Source organism: Pezoporus occidentalis, unplaced genomic scaffold (assembly GCF_034315485.1).
Source record: "Pezoporus occidentalis ecotype Australia unplaced genomic scaffold, CSIRO_AGI_Poc_V1 ctg221, whole genome shotgun sequence".
Lineage (NCBI taxonomy): Eukaryota > Metazoa > Chordata > Aves > Psittaciformes > Psittacidae > Pezoporus > Pezoporus occidentalis.
The window spans coordinates 209,703-233,452 of record NW_026914084.1 but is presented as its reverse complement, the minus strand read 5'-3'; the positions used below and the strand labels follow the sequence as shown (position 1 = coordinate 233,452).

General features: G+C 40.0%; 1 protein-coding gene across 2 annotated transcripts in view; it reads right to left on the bottom strand.

The window, feature by feature from the left end:
• Positions 1-23,150, bottom strand: part of MRTFA (myocardin related transcription factor A) — a 48,243-nt gene extending 25,093 nt beyond the window's left edge. The window contains exons 1-2 of one of the 2 annotated variants that reach the window (XM_062620456.1): positions 22,558-23,150; positions 4,809-4,874 (exon numbers count right to left, since the gene is read on the bottom strand). In XM_062620456.1, coding sequence (XP_062476440.1) covers positions 4,809-4,874; positions 22,558-22,684 — 193 coding nt within the window. In that variant the 5' untranslated portion in view covers positions 22,685-23,150. Of the gene's footprint in view, positions 1-4,808; positions 4,875-5,009; positions 5,029-22,557 lie in introns of those variants that run through there. The other variant, XM_062620457.1, reaches the window with a different exon arrangement.
• Positions 23,151-23,750: the final 600 nt, after the last annotated feature.

The following is a 23,750-nucleotide window of genomic DNA, read 5'->3' as shown; positions in this document are numbered from 1 at the left end:
GTTTTCTTGTGATGGTAGCTGTGCTGGATGCAGAAGACCAGTTACAAGCTTTTCCTAGATGATGATCAACACTGATATGCCAATGCATAAACTGTGTTCTGTATCCTTAAATCACTTGCAGTAAATGGCAATTCCTTTTGAATTAATTATAAGCAATGTCTCACAGAGCCCCCCCCCCCCCAAAGCAAATACTGTATTTTAGTTTTATAACAAATACTAAATTTTATCCATTAACCTGACTGCCACAAAACAAATCTAAAAACGCAGCTAGTGATACGAGCAGCCTAATAAGATTGTAATCATTAGGCCACCTACTCTATTACAATCATTCTGAATTGTATGATGTGTTGCAATTGAACTATGGCACACTCCCCTCATGTAGTCCAGAGATAAAATACACACTCCCCAGGAGGGTCTGAAACCAGCAGCACAAGATTCACAAATCTTATATTCCGAAATATGCTCACGCAACTAACAGGCTGCATGTCCAAGCAGAAAACAGCATCAGAGTGCTGGTAATTCAGATCTACAGCATGGGAACACCTCCGCATCTGTAAAAAGAGTCACATTAGAAAACAGCACAAACTCCATTCTTTTTGGATTCTGTGGTGTTTGTTTTCCAGGATGCAGTATATCTACATATATATTTTGTGTGAGCATAAAAACTGGCAAACACCAGATCCACTGGAGCGAAAAAGAAGCTCCTACAAATTCTCTTCATGTATCAGCCTCCCTCCTAGCTTTCAGTCCAGACGATGCCCTTTTCAAAGGCTGCCCTTTCAGACAGTCACCAAGCAGTGCTATAAAGCAACAGAAGACACACTCCCAGAAATTATATTCTACCGTTTCACCTGCTTAGGTGAATCTGATGGTCACAACAACAGCCTTCCCGCTGGACTGTGCCACACGACAACCTTTCATGCTTGCCTGTATTTTATGTTTGCAGCCAGAAGCCACAGATCACAATCCCAATGGATAAAACAATGGGCATGTGAAGCCTAAACTTTGCAAAAGAGAAAAAGCACAACAGATTTTGCAAAGCAGAAGAGTGCTTCATTTCGTAAACGTCTCTCCCCTAAAAATTTTTGCTGTTTTAGTTCAAGATACTTTCCACACATCTTTCTTCACTGATGCACATTTGCTACTGTTTTAGACATTCCTTTCAAGGGCAGAAAACTGGGTATTTAATAACCCCCCAACAAAAACTTCAAATAGCTGTAACTTTTAAATTTGACACTGTAAAAACTGACAGCATCTGACTGTTCTTCTACAGCATGACAGAGTTGAGCACAGACAGCAGAATTTGCTTAGCTCCCATTTTATAAGGACAAGATGAAAATCACCTCTGCATAGCTATAAAAAATGCAAATATAGCAAAAAACCTTGTCAGTTTGCACTATCAGAAAATAGGCCAAAACCTGAATACATATGAAAACTCGGCTCTCTGTGCTTCTAAGTACAGTCCTTCTAGCTCAAATCACAGGTATGTCAGATGCAAGAGAAGATTTGCTTCCCACCTCTTTCCTAGAGGCAATTGAGAATTTTAATCTTCAACTAATGAATCCTGCTACTAGTAAAAGGTTACACAAAGTAGTAACAGAAAAGCAAGAAGAATTACTGAAGTATAAACCCAATTATTTTGAATCCTCTGTCATTGCTTATAAATGTTTCATTTCTTATTATAATACACTATTTTTAGTACACTAATTTTTTAGTAATACACTAATATTTTAGTAAAGCAAGCTCTACTGTAGGTGGCTGGTGGGTTGGAAAGGTTATTCAAACGAGATTAAGTGTACTGGTTAAAAAAATGTTGAGACATTTGCCTTTCCTCTCTACCGTATAAATAAAATTCCACATGGGAAAAAAGTAAGCAATTCCCAGCTCTGCTCTGAACAAGCAAAAGAGAAGTAGTGTAACTCTCATTTTAATGTGACACAAATGTGTCTCCTTCCACTCCTTTACAGTGTCCAAAAGTCTTGTGTTGATGGAAGCCTAAAATAAAATTTCTCTTCCAGGACACCAAGTTGAATCTAAACACCATGTAAGACTTATACTGGAGTCAGGGGAACCAAAGGTACCAAAGTGAGTTTGCACACTAGGTAGCTTTTAATGTAATACAAAAACTTATCACACTTGGTTAATAGAGTTTTGCACATCTGTTTGGTTACGAGATCCAGGAACTGATCTGTATTAAAGGCAAAGCTAAATGAACATGTAGAATAGCACAGTAAGTCCAAATCTGCATAGAAAAAACATTTGATGCTGAGGAACTGACATCCACACTCTATACGTAAAGGTGAAACGGGAGGTGTGGTGTCCGGCAAGTTACAGTCTCGATGCATGGACTGAAAGCCTATTAGCTGTAGGCAGAATACTTTCCTCTTCACTTTCATCCCAGTTTAATCCAACTCTCAAGCTTAATTTCATGGTGCAAAGCAACACACAGAAGGCAGGTGCAATTAGGAGCTTCACTTAAAAAGCACCTTCCTGACACAACCTATAATGTTAATGTAGATACAGCCACAACTACCACAATTCTTTCAAGACTGTGAAGGATCTCCAGATGAAAAATTAAGCCTAGAAACCAATCAGCATTTCACATGGAAAAAGTGATCCAGCTCATTTCAACACCAAACCATCCTCTGGATTCCCGCTTTTATATTTTTTGCTCAGTCACCATGAAGGGCTGTGTGGGGCTTGGTTCCTAACGTACCCAAGGGGTAGACACGGGGCTCAGTACAGCCATGTTTAGTAGTAGATGGCAGAGAACAAGATTAAGTACCTATGTGTTTCCACAGATGCAGGTAGAGGGCAGACTGATAAATGAACAACTTGCATATTGCCAGTAGTAAGTAAAAATGTCTATTCTAAACTGCTGAAAGTAGAAGAAAAGCTGTCGTGGCTCTGAGATGCCTTCAGGAGGAACATGGCCCCTAGTCACCCTATGCATTTCTCAGGTTAAAAAAGGGACTTCTGCTTTAAGTATCACAATCATTCTCACATCTGATCTTCTCATTAAAAATGGCCCAGACAAATAATATTGTAACCATTTCCCTATGTGTAGTTATTTCCAATTGGCAGATATGGGGAAATGATACCATGACTTGGAAGAACTAATTTCAAATCATGTTTAGAATAGATCTACTAAAGTGTTTTTTCTCCACTGCAGAAAAGGTCTTTTCATGTGTCACCAGTATTTTCACAATGATATTTCACTGAGCATTCTTCCTTGGTCCAACATTTAACCTACATATAAGAGACTTAAATGAAGCAACAAAGGGCACAAGTCTGCAAAGACTAGTTATTTAGGCTGTATTTTAAGCAAATTTAAGACTGACTAATCACTCTGGGTGCCTTACCTGAATTACTTGCAAGGGCCCCGTTTTCAAAGGACCCGTAAAACAGACCCCTCTCAGGAATCACAAGTTTGGCCAGCCACACTTTGAAGAAAGCCAGTACTGAATATACAGTATTTGCATACATACCCACCTAAAGCAGGAGACCACAAAGAAGTCAGGAACACTTTCTTCTGGTAAGTATTATTAAAAGGGTACAGGCCCTGGGACACTAGTCTTTCATTCAAAAGTAAGTGTAATCAGTAGAAGCACGTATAGAAATTCCCCAGGTAAAAACAAGACAGGCATGATGCACTATATCCAGACAAGACAATCTTTTCTTTTTTATTTGTTAACAGAATTCTAAGTAGGGGTCTCAGAAACATCTTGAGCATTTCACTGCCTCCCAGTGAGCCACTTCAGCTGACAAGAGCGCTGTTGACAGTTTCTTTTCATTCAGAGGGAGTTGACAGCCTAACCTTACACTTTCAGCAAAGCCTAAGTCACATCACTGTGTCATATTACAGTGTGCACCCCAGAAATAGAAGCAATGAGAAACGCCTCATTACTATGCTGTTTTCAAGTAAGGCTTGTGAAATGGGGAAGAGGAAAGGTTTTTGAAAGAAGAAAACATACCTGATCCATTGCCTTTTATTAAAGCTGTTCAGTGAAAATAAGAGGACCTCAGAAATAAAACATTTGCTCTTTGGTCATATTTCAAGTTGTTACCTGTAAGTCATCTAGTCTGGAGGTACCACAGCAAAACAAAACTATATGTCAGATATCCTTTTGCATTCTGGGGGGAAGGAGGAAAAAAACCAAACCAAACCAAAGCCCCCTTCTCCAACCTCACAATGAATATATTAAAGCTTAACATTAGGGTACGTGTCCACCCAGAAAAGTTCTTTGGCTCCACAGATTTTGCCTTCCCCTGCAGAAAGGGGAATGGCTGATGCCCATAGGGCTCTTTCTAGGTATGTTTTCTAGCTGCAAACGTAAACAGGGCCCCTTGTAGGTTAACATCTTGTACCACTGCCTGTTTTCAGCTGGTTTATGGAATAAGTACATACTAAGTTAAAACTGGCGAAGAGGTCTGCAGAGCTGGCAAACAAGAACAGAAACTGCAGAAGCAGGAAGCCTGTTAGAAGACTGATTACCAGCATGTGTCAAATATATAAGGCACTTCTAACATAGCATGTTCATCATAGGACTGTTGTGCACTGTAATCAAATACAAATATTGTTTTCAAGTACAGTTATGTTTACAGCTTCCTCAGTATTGGAGATGGCCCTGTACCTAGTGCACCAACACTTCAGAAGGACCAAGTTGGGTGGGACAGGGTGGAGCTGTTACATACGATGTTTTTCATGCAGAAACAGAGAACCTGATCTTTCAAATCATATGTGAAACCATTCTCCTCTCAAAAACATGTATAAAAACACTAAGACAAAGAGTTTAAGTGACACTTACGCGGCATGATCCCTTGGCTCACCAGCTCCTCCCGTGTGCGTCGCTGCTGGAGCTTCAACTGCAGCACTGCAGGACAGCAGAGAGAGGGAAAAGAAGGAAACCCATCAGTGCAAGAAACAACTGAAAACACATCTTCAGGCACATCTTGTTTTCCTCTTTGGATGCCAAGGCAACAGCAAGCAGCAGAAATTAAGAGCCCACCTCCCAGCCCGCTCCCCTGCCCCACTGCAATTGCAGAAGTGGCTGTCAGCAGTCAGGTTTCCGTATTCTGCTGTGGGTAACAGAGAGGAAGTTGCACAGGGTCTTGGCAGGGTGATAAAAATCCACAAAGCCGGGCCTGTTTCTCAATTCTTTCTAGAGCACCAACTTCTTTCCAAACCATTAAGATGAGAAAACAAACAAAGAGAAACACTGGCTGACAGTGCTCCAATAAACAAGTGACACCCCAGCTGCTAATGCCTCCTGAAAACTCTAATTACCATGTGCAGATTAAATTGATATGACAAAATTATTGGTCATTACTTGAAATTACAAGGCTGATTTCCTTGCTCAACTCAGAATCATCTCATGAAATATCATGGATGTATCTAGAAGTGCCCTTGTTCTGTAGCAAAAAGAATCCATCACCACTAGAATTTTTCCTATTTATTTTAGCATAACAGAACATACACATGACCTGTGTGAAATGCATTTTTTTTTTCTCTAATGCAAATCTCTGGAACAGTCATCATTTTAATATTCAGATTATAACAGCAGCTTCCCTTTAAACTATACAATCAAAGCAACATTCTAGAGATTGTTCTTACAGCCAAAGACAGTTTCCATATGCAAGGGACCTCTCAAAACTGAAGAAAAAAAACATTACATGAATGTGCAGACACACACAATTTAGGAGAACCGGAGTGAGCATCAATAGATACTGAATACCATTTGCAATCAAGCTCAAGCTCCTAAGTATTCTCAACATAAAATAAAATTAATGGCATGGCATCTTCCCTGTTTTCATTTTTCTTATGTCTGTGGTGCACTCAGCATAAGAGAAGTCCACACAAAAGTAGCAGAACCACCAGAGCACAAAACTGCTCTAAGGTCTAACTATGCAATCTCATTATAACCCTTATACTTCCTTTCTCAAGTACTTTGTTTGTCCTATACATTAATCTCATACATTATATCCAAATTTATACTGACACTCCCTAACATAGGGATCAAAGAAATTTAAGGAGAAGATGCCACTTTGTCTACTTACACACATCATCACGTTTTACCTGTTTCTTTCAACCTCCCATTTCACTACAATACATCTTCGAGTGAGGGTTCTGGTCTTCATATGAACTTAACAAGGGATCCATTCTCTTCCTTGGTTGTTTGCACAGCAGCTAACCACCCTAACTTAAATGCACACTCAAGTTCTCACTTGGATTTTTCTAGATTCCACTTCCATTGGCTCTTGATGTACTGCTCATGACAGAATATACTTCCTACCTGTGGAGGGACTTGTGTGTGCACAGTGTACAACCAAGTCACCTCTCTTCTCTTTCTTAAACCAAACTAACATTTCTTAATATATGCATCCTGGGCAGAAAACTACTGCCTTTAGTATGGGAAAAGGAGAGAGGGAGGGAGGATGTGAAGAGAGCACCATGCTAATTCTGTGTGGGATCAGCTAAGAGCCAGAATGAGGAGGAGGGGAACACAGGGGAAGGAACAGGCCCTTTGTTTGGCCATGAACCTGCAAACAGAAGTGGCAGTCCCACACTCTTCCTCTCACCCAGCATGCGATCACACTCCTACTTCTGTGCAAGTGTGAGGGCTAATACAGTCTCATAGTCGGCCTGTTCACAGAGCTCTTTATTTGCTCGATTTGTTTGAGGTGATCAAAACCCTCATCAGGTGATGACACATCTACAAAAGCACTTGATCTAACAGCTTGCTGCAAGAGTCAAATCTCTCACTCACCACATCATCTCTCATGTTCCCTGACTGGTGGCTGGACTCAATGCCACAACAGACAGCACAGCCCAATCAAAACAGGGAATAGCTTTCTGTCTCATTAGTGAGTTGAAGAGGATGACTGTATGTATATCCAGGTATTTGTTAACACTAACATAAGGTGGGTGTGAGACATCATCCTTTCAGCAGCTGTATGCCACTAAGTGATTTCAGCCCTATTAGGTAACGGCACATTAAATCTCTGGCTGTATGGCATTATTTCCACTAGTGAGCCATTTCAGGGACTCATTTCCATACCCTAAATTAGCACATCTTGCTAAATTTATACAGGCAAGGCACAGACCTACAGCATCAGACCCATCTCCCCAGCTTTAAGTGGAGATAATGTCATCATTACTCTTACTTGTGTCTTCCCATTTACACATCTAGCAACAGATGTTAGCCCTTTTTGCCACTTTGCTATTTACTCACTAGGACCATCTATTTTCCCTTCCATTTCCAACTATACCAACTATTTTACCTTTCACCTCACAGAGTCAGGGATTTTCAACTAAAAACTTGCTAACGCGGGTGTGACTGACATTTTTTGTTCCTTGGTACATAACTCTGCCTTCACGTGTATTTATGCACATTTTGCCCAAACTGACAATAGTTTGCCTAAATTATCTATATAATTTTCCATTTTTTAAATGTCATTATTTATGCCTCCACTAATTTTTGCTCTATTCACACTGTTACCATCTTGAATTTGTTTCCAAACTCCACTGGGCTGATCCCAACTAGAAACGCTTTTCTGCTTTCTTGGATTACAGTCAGTTCTTAATCCACTTCAGCAGTCCTTCATTAAATTCAAAGGTACTTTTGAAACCCAAAATAAATATACCATGTTACTAAGTTGAAGATGTTATAAAGTGTTATAACACCCAGACAACACCTCTAGCAACCAACTTTCATGTATCCAAACAACAAAATCATATTTGAGCAGACCTGTTTTCACAAACTGAAAAGCTGAATAGTCTGATTATACTGCTATTCTTATGCCATCTAAATTATTTATCAAATTTTCCATAGTATTTTTCCTGGAACTGATACCAGATGAGCCACTCTTTACTCACATGCCCTTTTTCAGTAGTGATGCAAAACACTGCTGGTCTTCAGCTCTTCTGAAGTCTCTCCCAGCTGCTCCCAGATTTATCAGAAATCAGTCTCAGCCAGACTAGCAGCTAGAGACTTCATCAAATGACTTTAAATTCCCTTCCTGACTTCAGCTTCCCTTATGAATTTTCTAAATATATCTTATTTCTGTATCAGTTACCATTTACTACCTTTTTTCTCTAGCCATAATATGCACCTTTTATTTTTAAACACCATGTCTCTTCACAGCAAGAAACCAGCAACTGTCCAGAGAACTAAGCTGGAGAATAGGAAAAAGGTTATTTTCAGGATACTTTTAATTAGTAGTAAGTAATTCCTGGGATTTCTGAATACATGTACAAATATATTAAGCACAAATTATAATCAGCACATGATGCACTTTTTTTCCCATACAGCTTACTTTTGTGGCAGAGAAGAGGGCAACAAGGATTACCTCAGTTCACTCCTGAATTCATTTTGGCTTAAATAAGTACTTGGAGTTCCCAATGCCATTTCATATATTTAGGAGATCACCTGTTTACGTGTGCAAGTGTGTGAATCCTATATATAGATTAACAGATGTCCCAAGCGCCAATCCAAGGCTGCTGTACATGGAGCTCAGCCAAGGTCTAGAATGACCAGAGAAATTCAAAGTTACTCAGACTGGAGTGCCTTTCAGTCACAGACCAACAATTTTCTTCTCCTTTCTCCCTGTATTTGACCTTAAAAATAATTTTCAAATTAAGAATAAATCAGGTCACACAAAGGAGAGTATATGCCTGCAGGCTTGAAAGTAAGTTCCATACTGGTACCCTTCTATTCACCTCTTTCATTCAACTTATGACACAGTCTGTGTAACATTCTGAGGGCTTTGTATGCCTGTCTGATTTTCCTACTTGAAATTGAGCATTATTTATTTCACAAATAAGAAAAATTCTGAAATACAAAGTTTGAACAACATTTTTGTATCTCTAATAAACTGTTCCAAGAATTAATAAAATATTCCAGAGAAATGTGGGAGCTGGTATAAAGGGCTGCAGTCAGCAGTTTAAGAGGAGGGGTAGAGAACTGAAGAGGGGCAGTGCTCTAAGAGACAAATAACATCAAGGTACAGCTACTATCAACAGAGTTACACTGGCAGTGAGCTACAGCAAGTCATGATTTATTTTTTTTTCTCTTGTCATAAAACTGCCTTAATAGAGACACCATAGATCTATTCCAAGACCAGAGCTTACTTCTGCCTACTAATGGCTGGTGGCAGCTCTGTATGCTTAATACATACAGAGGCTGCATGCATATGAATGCTTTCAGGACACTTAACTCTAGTCGTAGTCCAGGGGTGCAGTAGTAGTAGGCAGTAGCAAGAACAAATATTTACAATGAGCTAAGTTGTTTTTTGCAGCTCGTCATCTAAATCTGCATTGGCATGCCTGCCCTTCCACATACATCTCTGAAAGCCCTTCTATTTCTAAACCACACTTGGAGTTCAACAGTGTGACTAGACCTACTACAAAAAACCTAGACTACAGCCTCTGCATCTCAGCACTTTAAGAGAAAACAAAATACAATCTCATTTTATGACTATGTCACATACCAGGACAAGTTTATGACCAAAAAAAATTCTTAAATATTCTGCATTTCTTGTTTCTTGAAAGCTCATGAAAAGAAGCAAACAGCTTTGAACTGCAGCCTGTGGTGAGGCTCTATGCATGTTATATTGAATACAGACTTACTGCCAAAGGGACTCTGCTCACATCTCTACAAAACCTTTTTTTCTCAGGAATCCCAAGTGCTACTCAAGGTTGCCCAGCCAAAGTAATGATTAAGCACAGCCATATGGTGGATTACAACAGAGACAGCATAAGCAGCAGTGCAGAACAGGAAGGGAGGAAGGCTGTTGTAGCCAAATGAAACCCTATAGAGGAGCTGAGGGAGGCAGAACTCCCTGGGATCTGGCCTGGGATACCCATGCAAAAAGGCAAGCACGAGACAAAAAACACATATTAACCAGTTAGCCTGTATGCTCAGACATGATTTATCGATTTTGTAAATTCAGTGAAAGCAGTCTGCTTGACAGAGACATTAATCCTTGCAACCCGATCAATAAACCATGTGATTAGAAAGAGAAACTACCAAAGAACAAGTGAAATTAGCCTAACTTCATTATCTAAGCTGAGGAAAGTGCAAGCGTAAGTAAAATCAGCAAAAAGCAAACTATGCACTCTATGAATATAAGGGGTCATGGTCATTTCTTTGTACACTGTTCAGCACCTCTGCATAACCCATTTGAAAGTCCTGTGCTACAGCATCCACTTAACTTCACAAGAAAGCATGAATACAGTATAAGCTGGCATGGAAACCTGCCAGTTAGTTCATAACTCCTCTACCTTTCAGTAGCAATGCAGATTTTTTAAGAGAATTTTCACTGGCCTAGCACTGAGCAGGTCTGACTGGGTTTACTTTGTGAAGGTCAGAGACCACTGCCCAAGGAAACATGGCACTAGGCCACCATTTGCAGCTCACACATATTTTTCAGTCTTTCATACGTGTGTATAACACCATTAGATGAAACCAACAGCCTATATGGAACCAACTTAATTATAATATGCAGCCATAAAAGACAACTTTGACAACATGGGATATCGCTGAACAAAATCATCACAGCTGTTTGTGGAGAACTGGGGCCTCTAACTGAAATGTCATAGTGCCATGTAACTACTGCTCTGACGGGTGAAGCCGCCTTTCCACTTACCACTTGGCCAGCAGCAGCCCTTCCAATTACATTGAGAAGGTAATTTTTTCCTAGTTTCTGATTAAATAGTCACATTTGACCAGTATCAATGCCAAATTCAGCTTTGGAATATGCAGCACATCAGCCATTGTTTTAATTGTTTCAATTATACCCTACATTTATGACTGAGTTCAGTTCCTTGGAGACGTGGTGTAAAAACCCTTCCCTCACACTAAAACTGGTTTGTGAGCATTTTTCAGCTATGCCTGCTTACAAAACAAATGTTGACTCCCATTAGCCATTTCACGCTTCAGCAAGAAGCCAGATTAGATTCTAGTTCATACACCAGCAAGGGCAACATCTGCTAAACTCCAGTTGCAACACCTTTCTGTACAGAAGCAGCAAAAGGCGGTTAGGATTACCAAATCTTTTGTAGCATATACAAGATGCTGTAAGAAAAATTCAGCTCTCATCATTTGTGATCAATGAGCAAGTGAGTATACAGTGGTCAAAATTAATTTTGAAAATAACTCAAATTCCTGAGGTGGATGACATATTTTTTTCAGAGCTGCGTTTTAATGGCGCCATCAAAAACACCCCCCATATCACATAGAATGTGCTAGAATGGGGTTACCAACAAAGAAAAGCCAACTTTTCGTGCCCTTTTTAAAGGCAATTTTTTGAGCCTAACAGCATTTTAATCCACTAACTGCTGATGGGGAATACATGCTGGCTTTGCATTTAAGCAGACTGTGCAGTTAACAGAGAAGCATTTAAGTGAAACAGACTGTAAATGACACCCAAACTGCAGGGATTATACGACAGTTTGCTACCCTGAGAAGGGGATGCCAAAAAATCATGTCCCTCTGTGGGATGAAGGAGAAGCAGCGGATACACTGCTGATCCTCACAATTTGCAAGCATCCACTGCATTGTTTGTATAGCAGCCATACGGCTGTATTCATCTCAATCCATTTTACAGAACAGCTTGGAGCAAGCCTGGGCAAAAGGACAGTTAAGCAGAAATTTATTTATTTACTATTTGAGACTATCTCACATTCCACTACCTCTTTTCTCTACTGCAGCTGCTATTAAAATGCAGGCAGTTTCCCCAGCTCTTCCTTAGCAACCATACTACAGAGAAAATGGAGTTTGAGAGCGTAAAGAACAGAAAGAGAATTTGTTTTGGTCTCTTAAAACTCTTACAAGAACCTTTCACACTAGAGGCAAAAGCCACTTATATTATATTCATGCTGTGGTCTTCTCTTTGTGAGAAGTAGGATTGGGATGATTGTCCCTACACCCAAAGAGGAGGTCTGCGGAGCAGATCCTGAACAGGAAACAAACCAGGACCAGGAGTGGTTCCCTACTGCAGGTCACATGAATGATGAAAGTGAATTTCTTGAAAGAAATCTTAGCAGAAATTTGCATGTTCTGCTGCAATAGGTTTAGATGTGCAGGTGTCTCACACCAGTTTGAGGAGCACTGATAAACTCCTTACCCAGCTATGTCCAACAGAGATGACTGCAGGTACAAAGCCAAACAGGAGGTTTAATAGAAAAAGCCACACAGCTGCATCCAAGGCAGATCCAGCAGAGAGGACTTGAAACTTTTTCATGATCACCTTTTATTTCTTATCTTCTTAGTAAGTTTTTGAGAGCATTAACAGTTTGTACATGCAAGAACAGGGGTACAGTTCTGCCTGATGTAGGCCTAAAACCTCTATCAAGAGACCCTTAAAAACTGAGTAGATCCTTCACCTCCAAAACAACTTTCAAAATATTTCACAGTAGATGTGCTAGCAATAATTCCAGGTTGTCATGTGATCACATAATACCAGGGTTGTTTTTCTCCATCCAGCAATTCCAAAAGCCTTTAGACTCTCAAATGCCCAGAAGCTTTTAAGAGCAGCTGAAAAGTACAGAAAACTATACAGAGCAACTGGTCATTCAGGGGAAGTTTAGATTGGACCTAAGGAGGAAATTCTTTCCTGTTAGGGTGGTGAGGCACTGGAATAGGTTGCCGAGGGAGGTTGTGAATGCTCCATCCCTGGCAGTGTTCAAGACTAGGTTGGATGAGGCCTTGGGTGATATGGTTTAGTGTGAGGTGTCCCTGCCCATGGCAGGGGGGGTTGGAACTAGATGATCTTAAGGTCCTTTCCAACCCTAACTATTCTATGATTCTATGATTTAAGAACACAAAAAGTGGAAGAAGAGAGAAAATTAACTGACTCTCACCCTCAGGACACGAAGGGCTTGTTTCTTGATAAAATCACACTCTTCAAAGTTTCTACAGCTCAGAATGCTCTTGGGTCATGTAAAATCATTGACATGACATACAGCTTATGACACGGGCATGACACACGCCCGCTGACAGACAAGATGTACTGTCTATATGACTGTATTCCAGGAGACTAGTTTTGACTACTGGAAACAAAAAAGAACCCAAGGTACAGGTCAATAGCACCTTTTTGCTGGGACAATGCTGCTGGAAGAGAAATGTGAAATAGGAATTATTTTTTCTAAATGTTCTCAAAGGATGATGCCATAGTTGAATGTATTATCTTTTAACAAGCCAATATTATGAGGCATTAAATAGCTTAGTGGAGACAGATAAATACAGATTCTTTGATACGGGTAATTTAGCTGAATCAAAGATCTCAACCTACAGAAGAGGCTGGTCCCCAAAGAATATAGAATCAGAAGCAAATACACAATCAAAAGCCAAAGGATCTACTTCCATCCTCACATATTACCAAAATGTTGCTGGCTCACACCAGTTTTGTCTTCTTTAATACCAAACTTTTTAAATCAAATAAATGTATTACTCTTAGTACACAGGTCTTTCCATTGAATGCATAAAAGCCCACTCTTATAATGAAATCTTACTACATCTAGTAGTTCATTTCAGCAGTCACTGAAACTGTTAAAACAGGACTTTAAGAAATTAACCTGAAATACATCTATAACCTGGTATATTTAGTAAGATATGCAACATGAAAAAAAGCTTGTTAACAGGAAAAGCTGGTTTGCTTTCTGCGCAGGGTACTGATTCTTATAAAACCATTTTGCCCCAGTAATACTGGTTAGATGAAAACTAAGCACGTGAATAACTAGGCACATACCCATATCTATGGAATTTGGCTACCAAGCATGATTCAACAAGATGACCTATAACAAAATGCCTAGGTGGAAAGGTCTATCTAAAATTGATGCACCAGTATCATAACAGTAAATATTAGCTGTAATCAGCACTTGCTGATGCCATCTATATATCCATTGTTACTACTTATAGCTGGAAGAGGAGTTTTGAGGGGAGGGGGAAACAGGGAAAATTTCCCAACTCCCTGTGTAAACTTGAGTCACAGACTACTGATTTATATATTTCCATGAAACAATGAACAAGGAGGAACTAACACTGCCCTTAACCACTTTGCAGGGAAGCCCCTGGGAAGAAATGCTCCCAGATAATTTAATATGATGTGGCAGATGGGAACAAATGAAGGAAAAAGAAGGAATGGGTAGATATAATCAAATAATCAGATCTACAGCTGTCTACTAATGTGACAGTACAAAAGGCAAGATACAAGCGAAAAACAAGTTTGAACCTTTTTCATTTTTTTGCTAGTAAAGAAAGAGGTATCTCTGCCTGTAATAAGAAAGACCTCCAACCTTTTAATTTTCATTACAGATGAGACATAAGAGTTGTTTATATTTGTTCTGAAAAATTATATAGAAAAAAAAGAAAAAAAAACCCATGTTTGAAGATACATCAGAATCTGAACAATTTTTCATTTTATTTAAACCTCTGAGTTCAAGGGATAGTATGTTTTTGTGTGCTTCTGATAAGCAGAAAAATATCAAGTCTTGAGACAGTGCCCAGATACATCCATAAAACACATGACTGGACATGTTTATAATACTAAAATTGATGTGGAAATCCTTGAATGCCTCTTCCATCAATAAGAGACATGGCCTAATATTTTTCCTTCATAACTCACCTCCCATACTGCAATTTCTGCTACAGCACAGTGCTCCAGCGTACTAACAGCCTCTCACATCAAGGCCAAAAACTTCCTCAAATATTTCTCAGAGACTGTGTTGTTGGCCCAGTAATTCAGCCTTCCTTCTGCCACACTGCACCCTCTGCAGATAGAAGAGTTCCCTCCACAGAAATCATCTAATGGTCAAGAAACCACAGAACTTCTGTGGTAACAGCTGGGACACCTTGACATATGAGCTCTGTTTCTGGGTTTCCCACTTAAACGTGGAATAATTCTGTATTTCCAAGACCATTTCAGATTCTTAACCATCTAAAGATATGTGGTTTACTGAAACTAAATGCAAATGGGAGCAAATGTGGTTTTCCACAAATGGTAGAAAAAAGGACTCAGAAGTATGCAAATTTAAACACAAAACCAGAAGTTCTTTAGAAGAAGTAATTAACCAGTTATATAGGAAACCTGGAAAGCTGGCCCTTCTCATTTTAATTTAGCTAGCTTGAGAATCAGCCAGCTTCAGCCAGTTGATTGTGCTGCCAGTTATTTCAAGAGACACAGAACAAAAGTAGTTTTGCCCAACATGCATATTATATGTAAAATAAAGAATCAGCATTGTCTATCCAGTTAGCATTCCTGCCACGAGCTTCTGTCCAAGCCCCAGCATCCTCTCTTAGCAAGCATTTCAGGTGGATGTGACAAGGAATTACATTTCTTTAATTCATGGTAGTGAGAAACATCTTTGCTGTTTTCCCAAAGAGTGCGAAGAACACATGCCACAGTCATGGCATCTGAGGTTCAAATAAAGATCCCAGCCTTGGTACTGCAACAGTTTGGTACCTTCTTTATAGTTTAAGGACAATTTTATTACAATCCCATTTCTACTTGTAAAAAATTTACAAGCTATGGCCATCATATCCCTGTACATTAAAAAACAGTTCTTTCACAGCAGCCCAGTATTCCTATTACATACAAAATTCTGATCCCCATAATTCCTATTACATACAAAAACGCACATCAAATCCCCTCAAACTCTTTTAAACTCTGATCATACAACAATGACCTACTACTTTTTACTTTCTCTTTGGATATTTACTTTCTCTCAAAACTCTGAACTAAAGATCTCCAGGATGAACTTTCTTGGGTTTTTCCACAAGGGAAGATCCACAGCATTGAAAACAAATTCAGCTATGAGGCTTAATGTGGTTCTTAAGTGCTATCATAGCTATAAATATCTAAATAATATAATTCTGTGTAACAGGTCAATCAGCAAACTAAAAAAACCCAGAAGCCCAGAATGGCCTGCATGACCACTGACTTCAGACTGGTGGACAAATTCTGCAGATGTTTAAAATGCTACTGCTGGCTCACTCCTCTAACTGAAGGACACAGAGGAGACCGCCGGCAGCAGCAGGTACTCCCATACTCACTGCATGCAGTGGTTCTCTCCAACTGCTAACAGAGGTGGGCTTTTGCTAATATACTGAACAAAAGCAAGTGAAGGGCAGACTCATTTCCTTTCTGTTGCTCCCTCCAGCAGAAACACAAGGGAGATAGCTACGTGGTGACTATGTTTGCAACCTCTGTAGTTAGATTCACTGTCACATGTCAGCCCTGAAGATACAATCCTCGTTTTAAACTGCCTGCAGTCAATGTGACAGCTATTATTAGCAGCAGTAAAAGAAGTCTCTTAGTGAGGCACAAAGGTACTACTAGCTTAGCATCTACTTCTAAAATGTTGTCTTCCACTTCTGAAAAGGGACAATCTGACATCAGAGCATGAAAAATGGTGTGAACTGCAAGCAGGCATAGAAGGGCTTTCACCTGTAAGTATAACACAGAAACAGGCATGAAAGTGCAGGAAAGCGAAAGTGAAGAAAAAGAGCATTAGAAATAGCACTCACTAAAATAAGCAAGAAAACCCCACAGCTGTTTGCAAGGACAGGTAACATGCTGCTTGTAATACTGCCCAAAACACTCAAAGGGATTGCGTACATCCTGGTTTCCAGCACTGCTGTGAAATTTGCAGAGATGAGTAATCAAAGAACAGAGCCACTGCCACATTCAAGTCCGACAAAAAAACACCACTACAGTCTCCATGCCGTTAATACTAGAGGAACACGTAGCAGCATTAAGCTGGGGAAACTTCACACAAAGAAAGGCTGAAGCAGATCTCTTCCTTCTGTCACCCAGAGAGTACCACTTAGACCCACCTCCAATGTTTGTGCCCTGGCAAGTGTTTCAGTGAAGAAGGTTACTAAACAGATGTTAAATGTGCAGCAGAGACGTTATGGAAAATACCCTCAGAATGGTGTCAGACCCATGAGCTGTCTTTGGGAATGGAGACCATGGAATGAGATCTTTATAAGCATTGCTGCAACAGATGATCCCTGGACCTACTATGGAGAAAAATCCATTATGGGCACTTCTACTGAAAACTTTCAAACAGGATTGGGGTTTTGTTGTTTTTTTTTTTCCAAAATATTTTCTTTACAGCTGTTTACTTCTGAAAGGTATAAAAATAGGATTGCCCAGAAAGCCTGGATTTCACTAATTTTCACTGTCAATTTTGGAAAGAAGCCATGTCTGAAAGCAATATATCCCCTTCCTTATTACTGACTTTCTTTCACATTTCTTGTTAGCTTCATCGGCTTTGTTTTCTTGGAAGAACACTTACTATATTACATACATAATGAACTTTGACAGTAGGTCACCTCCACAGCTCTTCTACCCACCTGATAAGCAAAAACCATTTTGTAGTTCTTACTAGTAATCGACATTTGGAATGTACTTCAGCTATTGTAGGTAAGCTCTTCATTTGGAGAGATAATAGATAAGTAAATTTTACATACCACCAGGAAAAAATACTGTATCTACTTCCACTAGCCTACATAAAAGAAAACCATGAGTTTTGTTCCAGGTTAATGCCATTCAGCAGATTATGCATCCACTTACAGGCCCACTGCAAGAAAAAAAAAAGACGATTTTCCCTATAGGCTCTCTGCATGTTTTCATTTGGTAAACCTAAGCTATGTCAGGACCCATATCCCATTTTCTACCACAGGCTGCAGAGGTTCTTGCCAAGAAATGTGCTGCTTTAACATTTTGGATCAAAATTTATTGATGCAGCAGGTGACAAAATCAGTAATTCAATGCTCAGAAAAGACTGGGTAGATGGGAGTTGACTCACGAAAGGAAAGACCTAAGCAGGCACTTATTTTTGGTACAGATATTCGATAAGTGTTGATCAATGACTTGCAGGTGTGACAGAACACTGAAAAATCTGAGGTGACTACTGACAGACCTTACAGATGATAGAAGTACCAAGATAAGATTTACACAGGCAACCTGATGTGGATCCAAAAACATGAGCAGAAACCACAACTGTCATTGACCCTTATCTTCTTTAGGCAGGAGAGTCACACTGACATCTGTCTGGCAAAGACTTTGAACAAGCATGTTAACTGCAGAAGTTGTTTCTGGATGCAAAACAGGCAATCTGAGCTTAACTATCCTAGTTCTGCTTTCAAAAAGGCATCTGCTTTTCAGTTCCATGGAAACATCAGTCATTTGTTGTTTAAAAGTATAAATACAGATATTTTCTTCTAAAAAAATTAACAGCAGCTAATTATCAAATAATGAATAATTAAAAAGCCACACAAGTTTTTCCAAGCTTTATTAATATGTTTCCCAGTTGCTGGCATTACCACTACCCAAGCATCACTGCCACTGAATATGAAGCTCAGCTCAACTGTGAAAAAAATTCAGTTGGCAGAACAGGAAAGTACTTACTGCAGATTTTACTTGGTATCATTACTAGTTCAAAGCATTGCCTGCATAAATGCTATTGACAGCTGTACTCATCACACCGCACCCAGTTTCTATTCTTTTTGTTTTCTGCATGTATTGAGTCCTTACATCTTCTTGCTCCTGCAGACCTGAATCCACAACTCTTTCTGCATTAGTTTGTGCTAAAGAAAGTATTATAGTAATTGGTTTTTGACAAATAGATCACAGTGTGGCAAATAAGCTAGCCTTTCTCTGTCCCTCTCTTCCTCTTCCTCCTCCTCCTCCCGTTCCCAGAATGAAAATAGCTAGGGCTAAAGCAACAGCTGGGGATCATTACACTGACAGGAATAGTTCAGTAAACTCCAAGAGAGAAAAACATGTCATATCCAAAAAACCAAAAACACATTAAGGCAGCAGGACTCCAGGGATAATGCTATGACTCTCCTTCCACTGATAAGGACTGACTTATAAAAGCCCTGGTCATTCAGTGTTAGCCCTTTTCCTAAGCTTCCCACTCATGTCATAAAGTTAGCAAATACCCTGAAACACCTCTACTTTTCCCAGTTGAACAAGGCACACCGGGAATTAAGCAGAACTAAATTTAAATTGCCATCTTACTGCCAACTTTGATCCACCTCACATTAATATATCATTATCTTTCCTTCATAGCACCACCTAACTTTTAAGCATAGTCACAGTCACTGTGCCACACATTTGCAAACACTAGCTGCAGCACGAGGCTACATATGTCTGGTGCACCTCTGGATTTGCCACAGGAAGTGCCAGCAGATTGGTTTTTATGTCTTTCCAGATCAGAGCACTATTTATATAAATAATTCTGATTTGTGGGTCATATCTGGCCATAATACGGAGATGCGTCTGTTACATTTTGTGACTGTTTTCTGACCTGCATTGCCCATGCATTTGCACGAGACACTGCTTTGACATCCCCCACAGTACCTTCCTGTCCACTCTGAAGTAGAAAGACACAGACCAATCTTTACAGGAAAAGGTCACCCTACGTTCCTGTGCAGGTGCCTCAGAGGCAGGGGCTGCTCTCTTGCTGGGGATCTCCTTGGTGTGGAAAGCTTCCAAGTCTACTCATGCAGGTTCTTCTGCCCTCTACTGGAAGAGGAATGGCCACTGACCAGCTCTAACTGGTCAGTGGCATTTGTGACAATAAGGTCTAGGTCACTCATGAAGAAAGCTGTATGTTAACAACACTTGCATGACTCTTGATCTCTTCAAAGTACTGAACAGATATTAATAGTTTAATCAAAGGCTAAGCTAACTCAAATTACCTGCCATTTGCTGTGGACTAAGAATGTGCACACAGCTACAGCAGATCGGATGGCATGCAGGAACTTGTTCGTGTGTCTGGCCCCTGAGACACAAATCTTGGAAAAAGACAGGTGAGTTTCAGTGTCACCCCCTGAGTCACACTGAACATTTTTTAAGGGAGGACTTGACCCAAAAAAGTGTTTCATTTAAGAGCAATGAATGAAGGACAGAAGTGGAAAAGTTGGAATTTACTGTTGAAATTTACTTGCGGAAGTACTTAATTCTAAGCTAGACTCACATGAATGCTAACTGGTTTTTAAGCAGCTTTCTGCAATTCTCTCTTTGTATCTCCTATGAGGGGCTATCATACTGTTGTGTTGACTGGTCTAGAAACTGCAAACTGGGCTCTGGTATTTAAAAACTAAATCATTTCAAGGCATTCTTGAATAGAAAACATGTTTATAGATTCCTGAATTCTAGGAATTTTACAAATAACTGCCCCAACACATACTTTTAAAAATACAAGCATATGTTTTTTGACTTCCCCATGTTAAATCCATTTCTGTGTGGAAAAGATCACCAGTTCCCAAACTTCAATGTCCAGTCCCAATTTAAAAAAAAAATTATAAATCAGATTTAGGAGGCCATCTGTTTTCTAGAAGCAAGGAAATAAAACAAAGTCTGTTCCAGGCAGCTGCTTCTCATGAGATTCATTAAGGTATGAGCACTGTCGGTGTAATACAAACATCCCTTATTTGCCTGGCTTTATTAAAAGGAGAAAGCAGACCAGCACTAATTCACCTGTGTGTGGTAAAGAGCGAGGAAGATGTCCCAACTGATAATAAAACTAAACCGTCACATTTTTAGGGTACTACAATCATTATAGTTTCAGCTGAATGCTAATTCTGGACTTGAAGAGCTTCCTTAAGGTTTCACACGACTGCATCTGCTTCTCCACTGCCTGAAGATTCGGCTCTGGAAAACACAGTGCACACTACAGCACAAATACAACAGGCACCCCAAGACTGCAGGAGACTTGAATGGAGCAAAGGGTTATTCTTTTCTCTTCTGAAATGAAAGACGCTGGAAGAATCTATTTCTCTTCCCTACCTTTCATTTGGCAGCTGGTATAAAGCCGCTTTCCTCATCACATAGAGTACCATGCATTAGACATAGGGTAGGCTGATGATATTGCTAGACTTTGCAGAGTCAACACAGCTTTTTCAATACTCAGAATTATACAAGAATTCAATTACCTTAATTCACTTCAACTTGAGACACCTACAAACATTTTTTATAATAATGAAAGTATGACAGAATTGCATTTTTGTAGTTCCACATGTTATCCCCCTGTAGGGCCTGTGGATAGTGACTGTAGGGACTGGATAAAAGTTGTATCCTGGCACATCTAAATGCAGAGTGCTCACCTTCTGTGAAAATTAATGCCTTGCAAATACAAGACAGACGCAAGTTCTGACTTCTTTTATTTGGTTTGTTTTTTTCTTCTGAAGATTGATGTGCTGCAGTTCTTTGCCTCCCGAGCAAAATAATCTGGGAATACTGCCTATACCAATGGATTTATAACTCCCAAACTTGACTTTGAGGACTGTGACTTCAGTTTTCTTTTCTTTTTCCATATTTGTTCAACAAACAGCATTCCAATGGAAAAAAAAAAAAAGAGAAAAAGAAAAAAAGAAAAAAGGCAAGTATATTTTAAAAATCTAGTAACAAACTAATGCTTGATATATATTAAAGAGGCTTGGTAGGGGAAGTGACAATAGCGGGTAGAAACTTAACAGTTTTGTTTGGCAGCCTCAGCAGGCCTGGAGCTGCATACGAGAGAAAAATCTTCTAAACACAATCATCTTCCACACACTGGCTATCTTTCCACAACAAACACTGCCTTATTTTATCTGGCTTTCTGTCCTCAACTCCTACCACCCTTTACTTTTCTGTCCCAAATGCCACTGAAAGCGATTTTCCACTCGTTTCAGTTCACAGTACTTGGAGCTGAAATTCCCTATCACCTTATTTCTGAGGCCACTGAGCTCAAGATCCTGGTTCACTCCTGCAAGTTTCCATTCAAATTTCACCTGTAGCTAGATGGGCCCAGTGTTCCTGACAAAACATGAATCTTGTTATATTTGCCACTGGCATTTTATTATGTTCTGCCATTCTTCTCTGCAATCTTTTCCAGGTTCCTGTTTGTTGCTATTTATTACGCTGCACACTATGAATGGACCACTGTCTGTTTTCATCTTCGCTTTCTTCTTCAATTCTTCCAGATCTTCTTCCTCATAGATATCACTCCCTTAAATCTGACCTCCAACTATCCATATAATGTTTCAGAATTGTCATACACCCATTGAAAATCACATGTATCTGCAGGAGAATACCATTAACTAAAACAGAATCACACTTACATACACACACCCCACTCCTTTCACATTCTCCAAACACCACCACACTGAAACTTAAAACATGATATTCTATTTCCTTCAAGGCAGAGTTGCCACTCCAGAACAAGCCTTTACACCTTTAATGAAACAGCCTTAAAACATTGCTCACAAGAGCCCTATAGACACAGAGGAGAGGAAGAAATTTAAATTCTGAAATTAAAACTTCCAAATGCAAGTGGAATTGTCCCAAGGTCCAGCACTGCAAGTCACTACATACAGAGCTCCAACCTTGTCCAGTGACATGCTTATGAGCGCGCTCGGGGACAACGGGTCACAGGAGTCAGTGGGAAACCCGTAATCTGGACTACTGCCCAGAAAAGAAAAAGCAGGCAGGTTCAATATGCAAACAAATAAACCACAAACTAATTATACAATGTCTACAACAAAGAAAGCAGAGCCTGCTAACCTTCTCGTAAACTGTGGTATGAATCTTGATACGTGCTTGAATAGCTCTTCCCTTGCTTTGACACAGTCTCTGCAAGCGGCACAATCCCAACATAGGCAGGCTGCAGTGTCTTGGCTTTATCCAACATATTAGAGGAAATCCCTGGACCTGAAGACAGATGCTGTAACACAGGAGGCGTCCCAGGATAGTGGAAGGGGTGCTTAATCCTCACAAGAAACCCTTACCACAGTCCCTCTCTACCAGGTTTCAGTCACTGCACCAAGTGGTAAAGTGAACCAAAAAAATCAGTTTACTGCTAGATTCCAAGGCTGTGATTGCATAGGAACAGAGAGGTACTTGAGGCACAGACAAATCCTGACAGCCAACATCTAAAGATTAAAATCAGCAAGGTTCTTGGCAAAACTTTTCTTCCTACTATCTCAAAGCTCAGTCAGAAACTCCACTGTTTCAGCAAGCGGCTATAAGCATTCAGGATCCCAGTATGCAGAGCAGTGCTTATCAACAGATGCGTGGACTCCTTCATGGGGCCACTTGCAGTAAGAGCCAACCTCATTTACCCAAAATAGTGAACAGTTGGTTTCTCTGCTCACACTACAGACACCTGCCAGACAGGCACTATCATGTGATTGAGCACTACCCTCTCTGCACCTCCCAACTGTAAGCACGCCGTACACACAGCTAGGAGAACACCACCACTCCTGGTGCACAAGCCATGCTGCTTTTTCTCCCTTCCTGATTAAACAGGAAATAGCATTCTAGCTGTGGAGAAAACTAAACGAATAATCTGAGAAACAGAATTCTTACATGCATTTGCTCTGAGAACATATACAGGTGACAGCAGGCTACTTCTGTACAAGCACACATTCTCGCCTCACCTTTTCTTAAATCCTTTCTCTCTACCTAGTAGAAACACCTACCTGAAGATAATCAGCAGCACCCAATCAACAAGCTTCTACTACAAGCACTGCAACTTCAAAATCTGTACTTGCATTGAGGCATTTGTCTCACGTAGAGCTTATTTCATGTGTATCATAAACAGATGCCATAGGGTTGGCAAACTTTGGTTATACATATTGCCCAGCACAGTACTAGAATTGGAAGTGGCCAGAAAAAATGTCATGCTCTATCTGAGCAACAGCCAGGAGATACTTTCACCAGTACAGTTGATGGCATTGTTGGTTTTTAATGTCGCT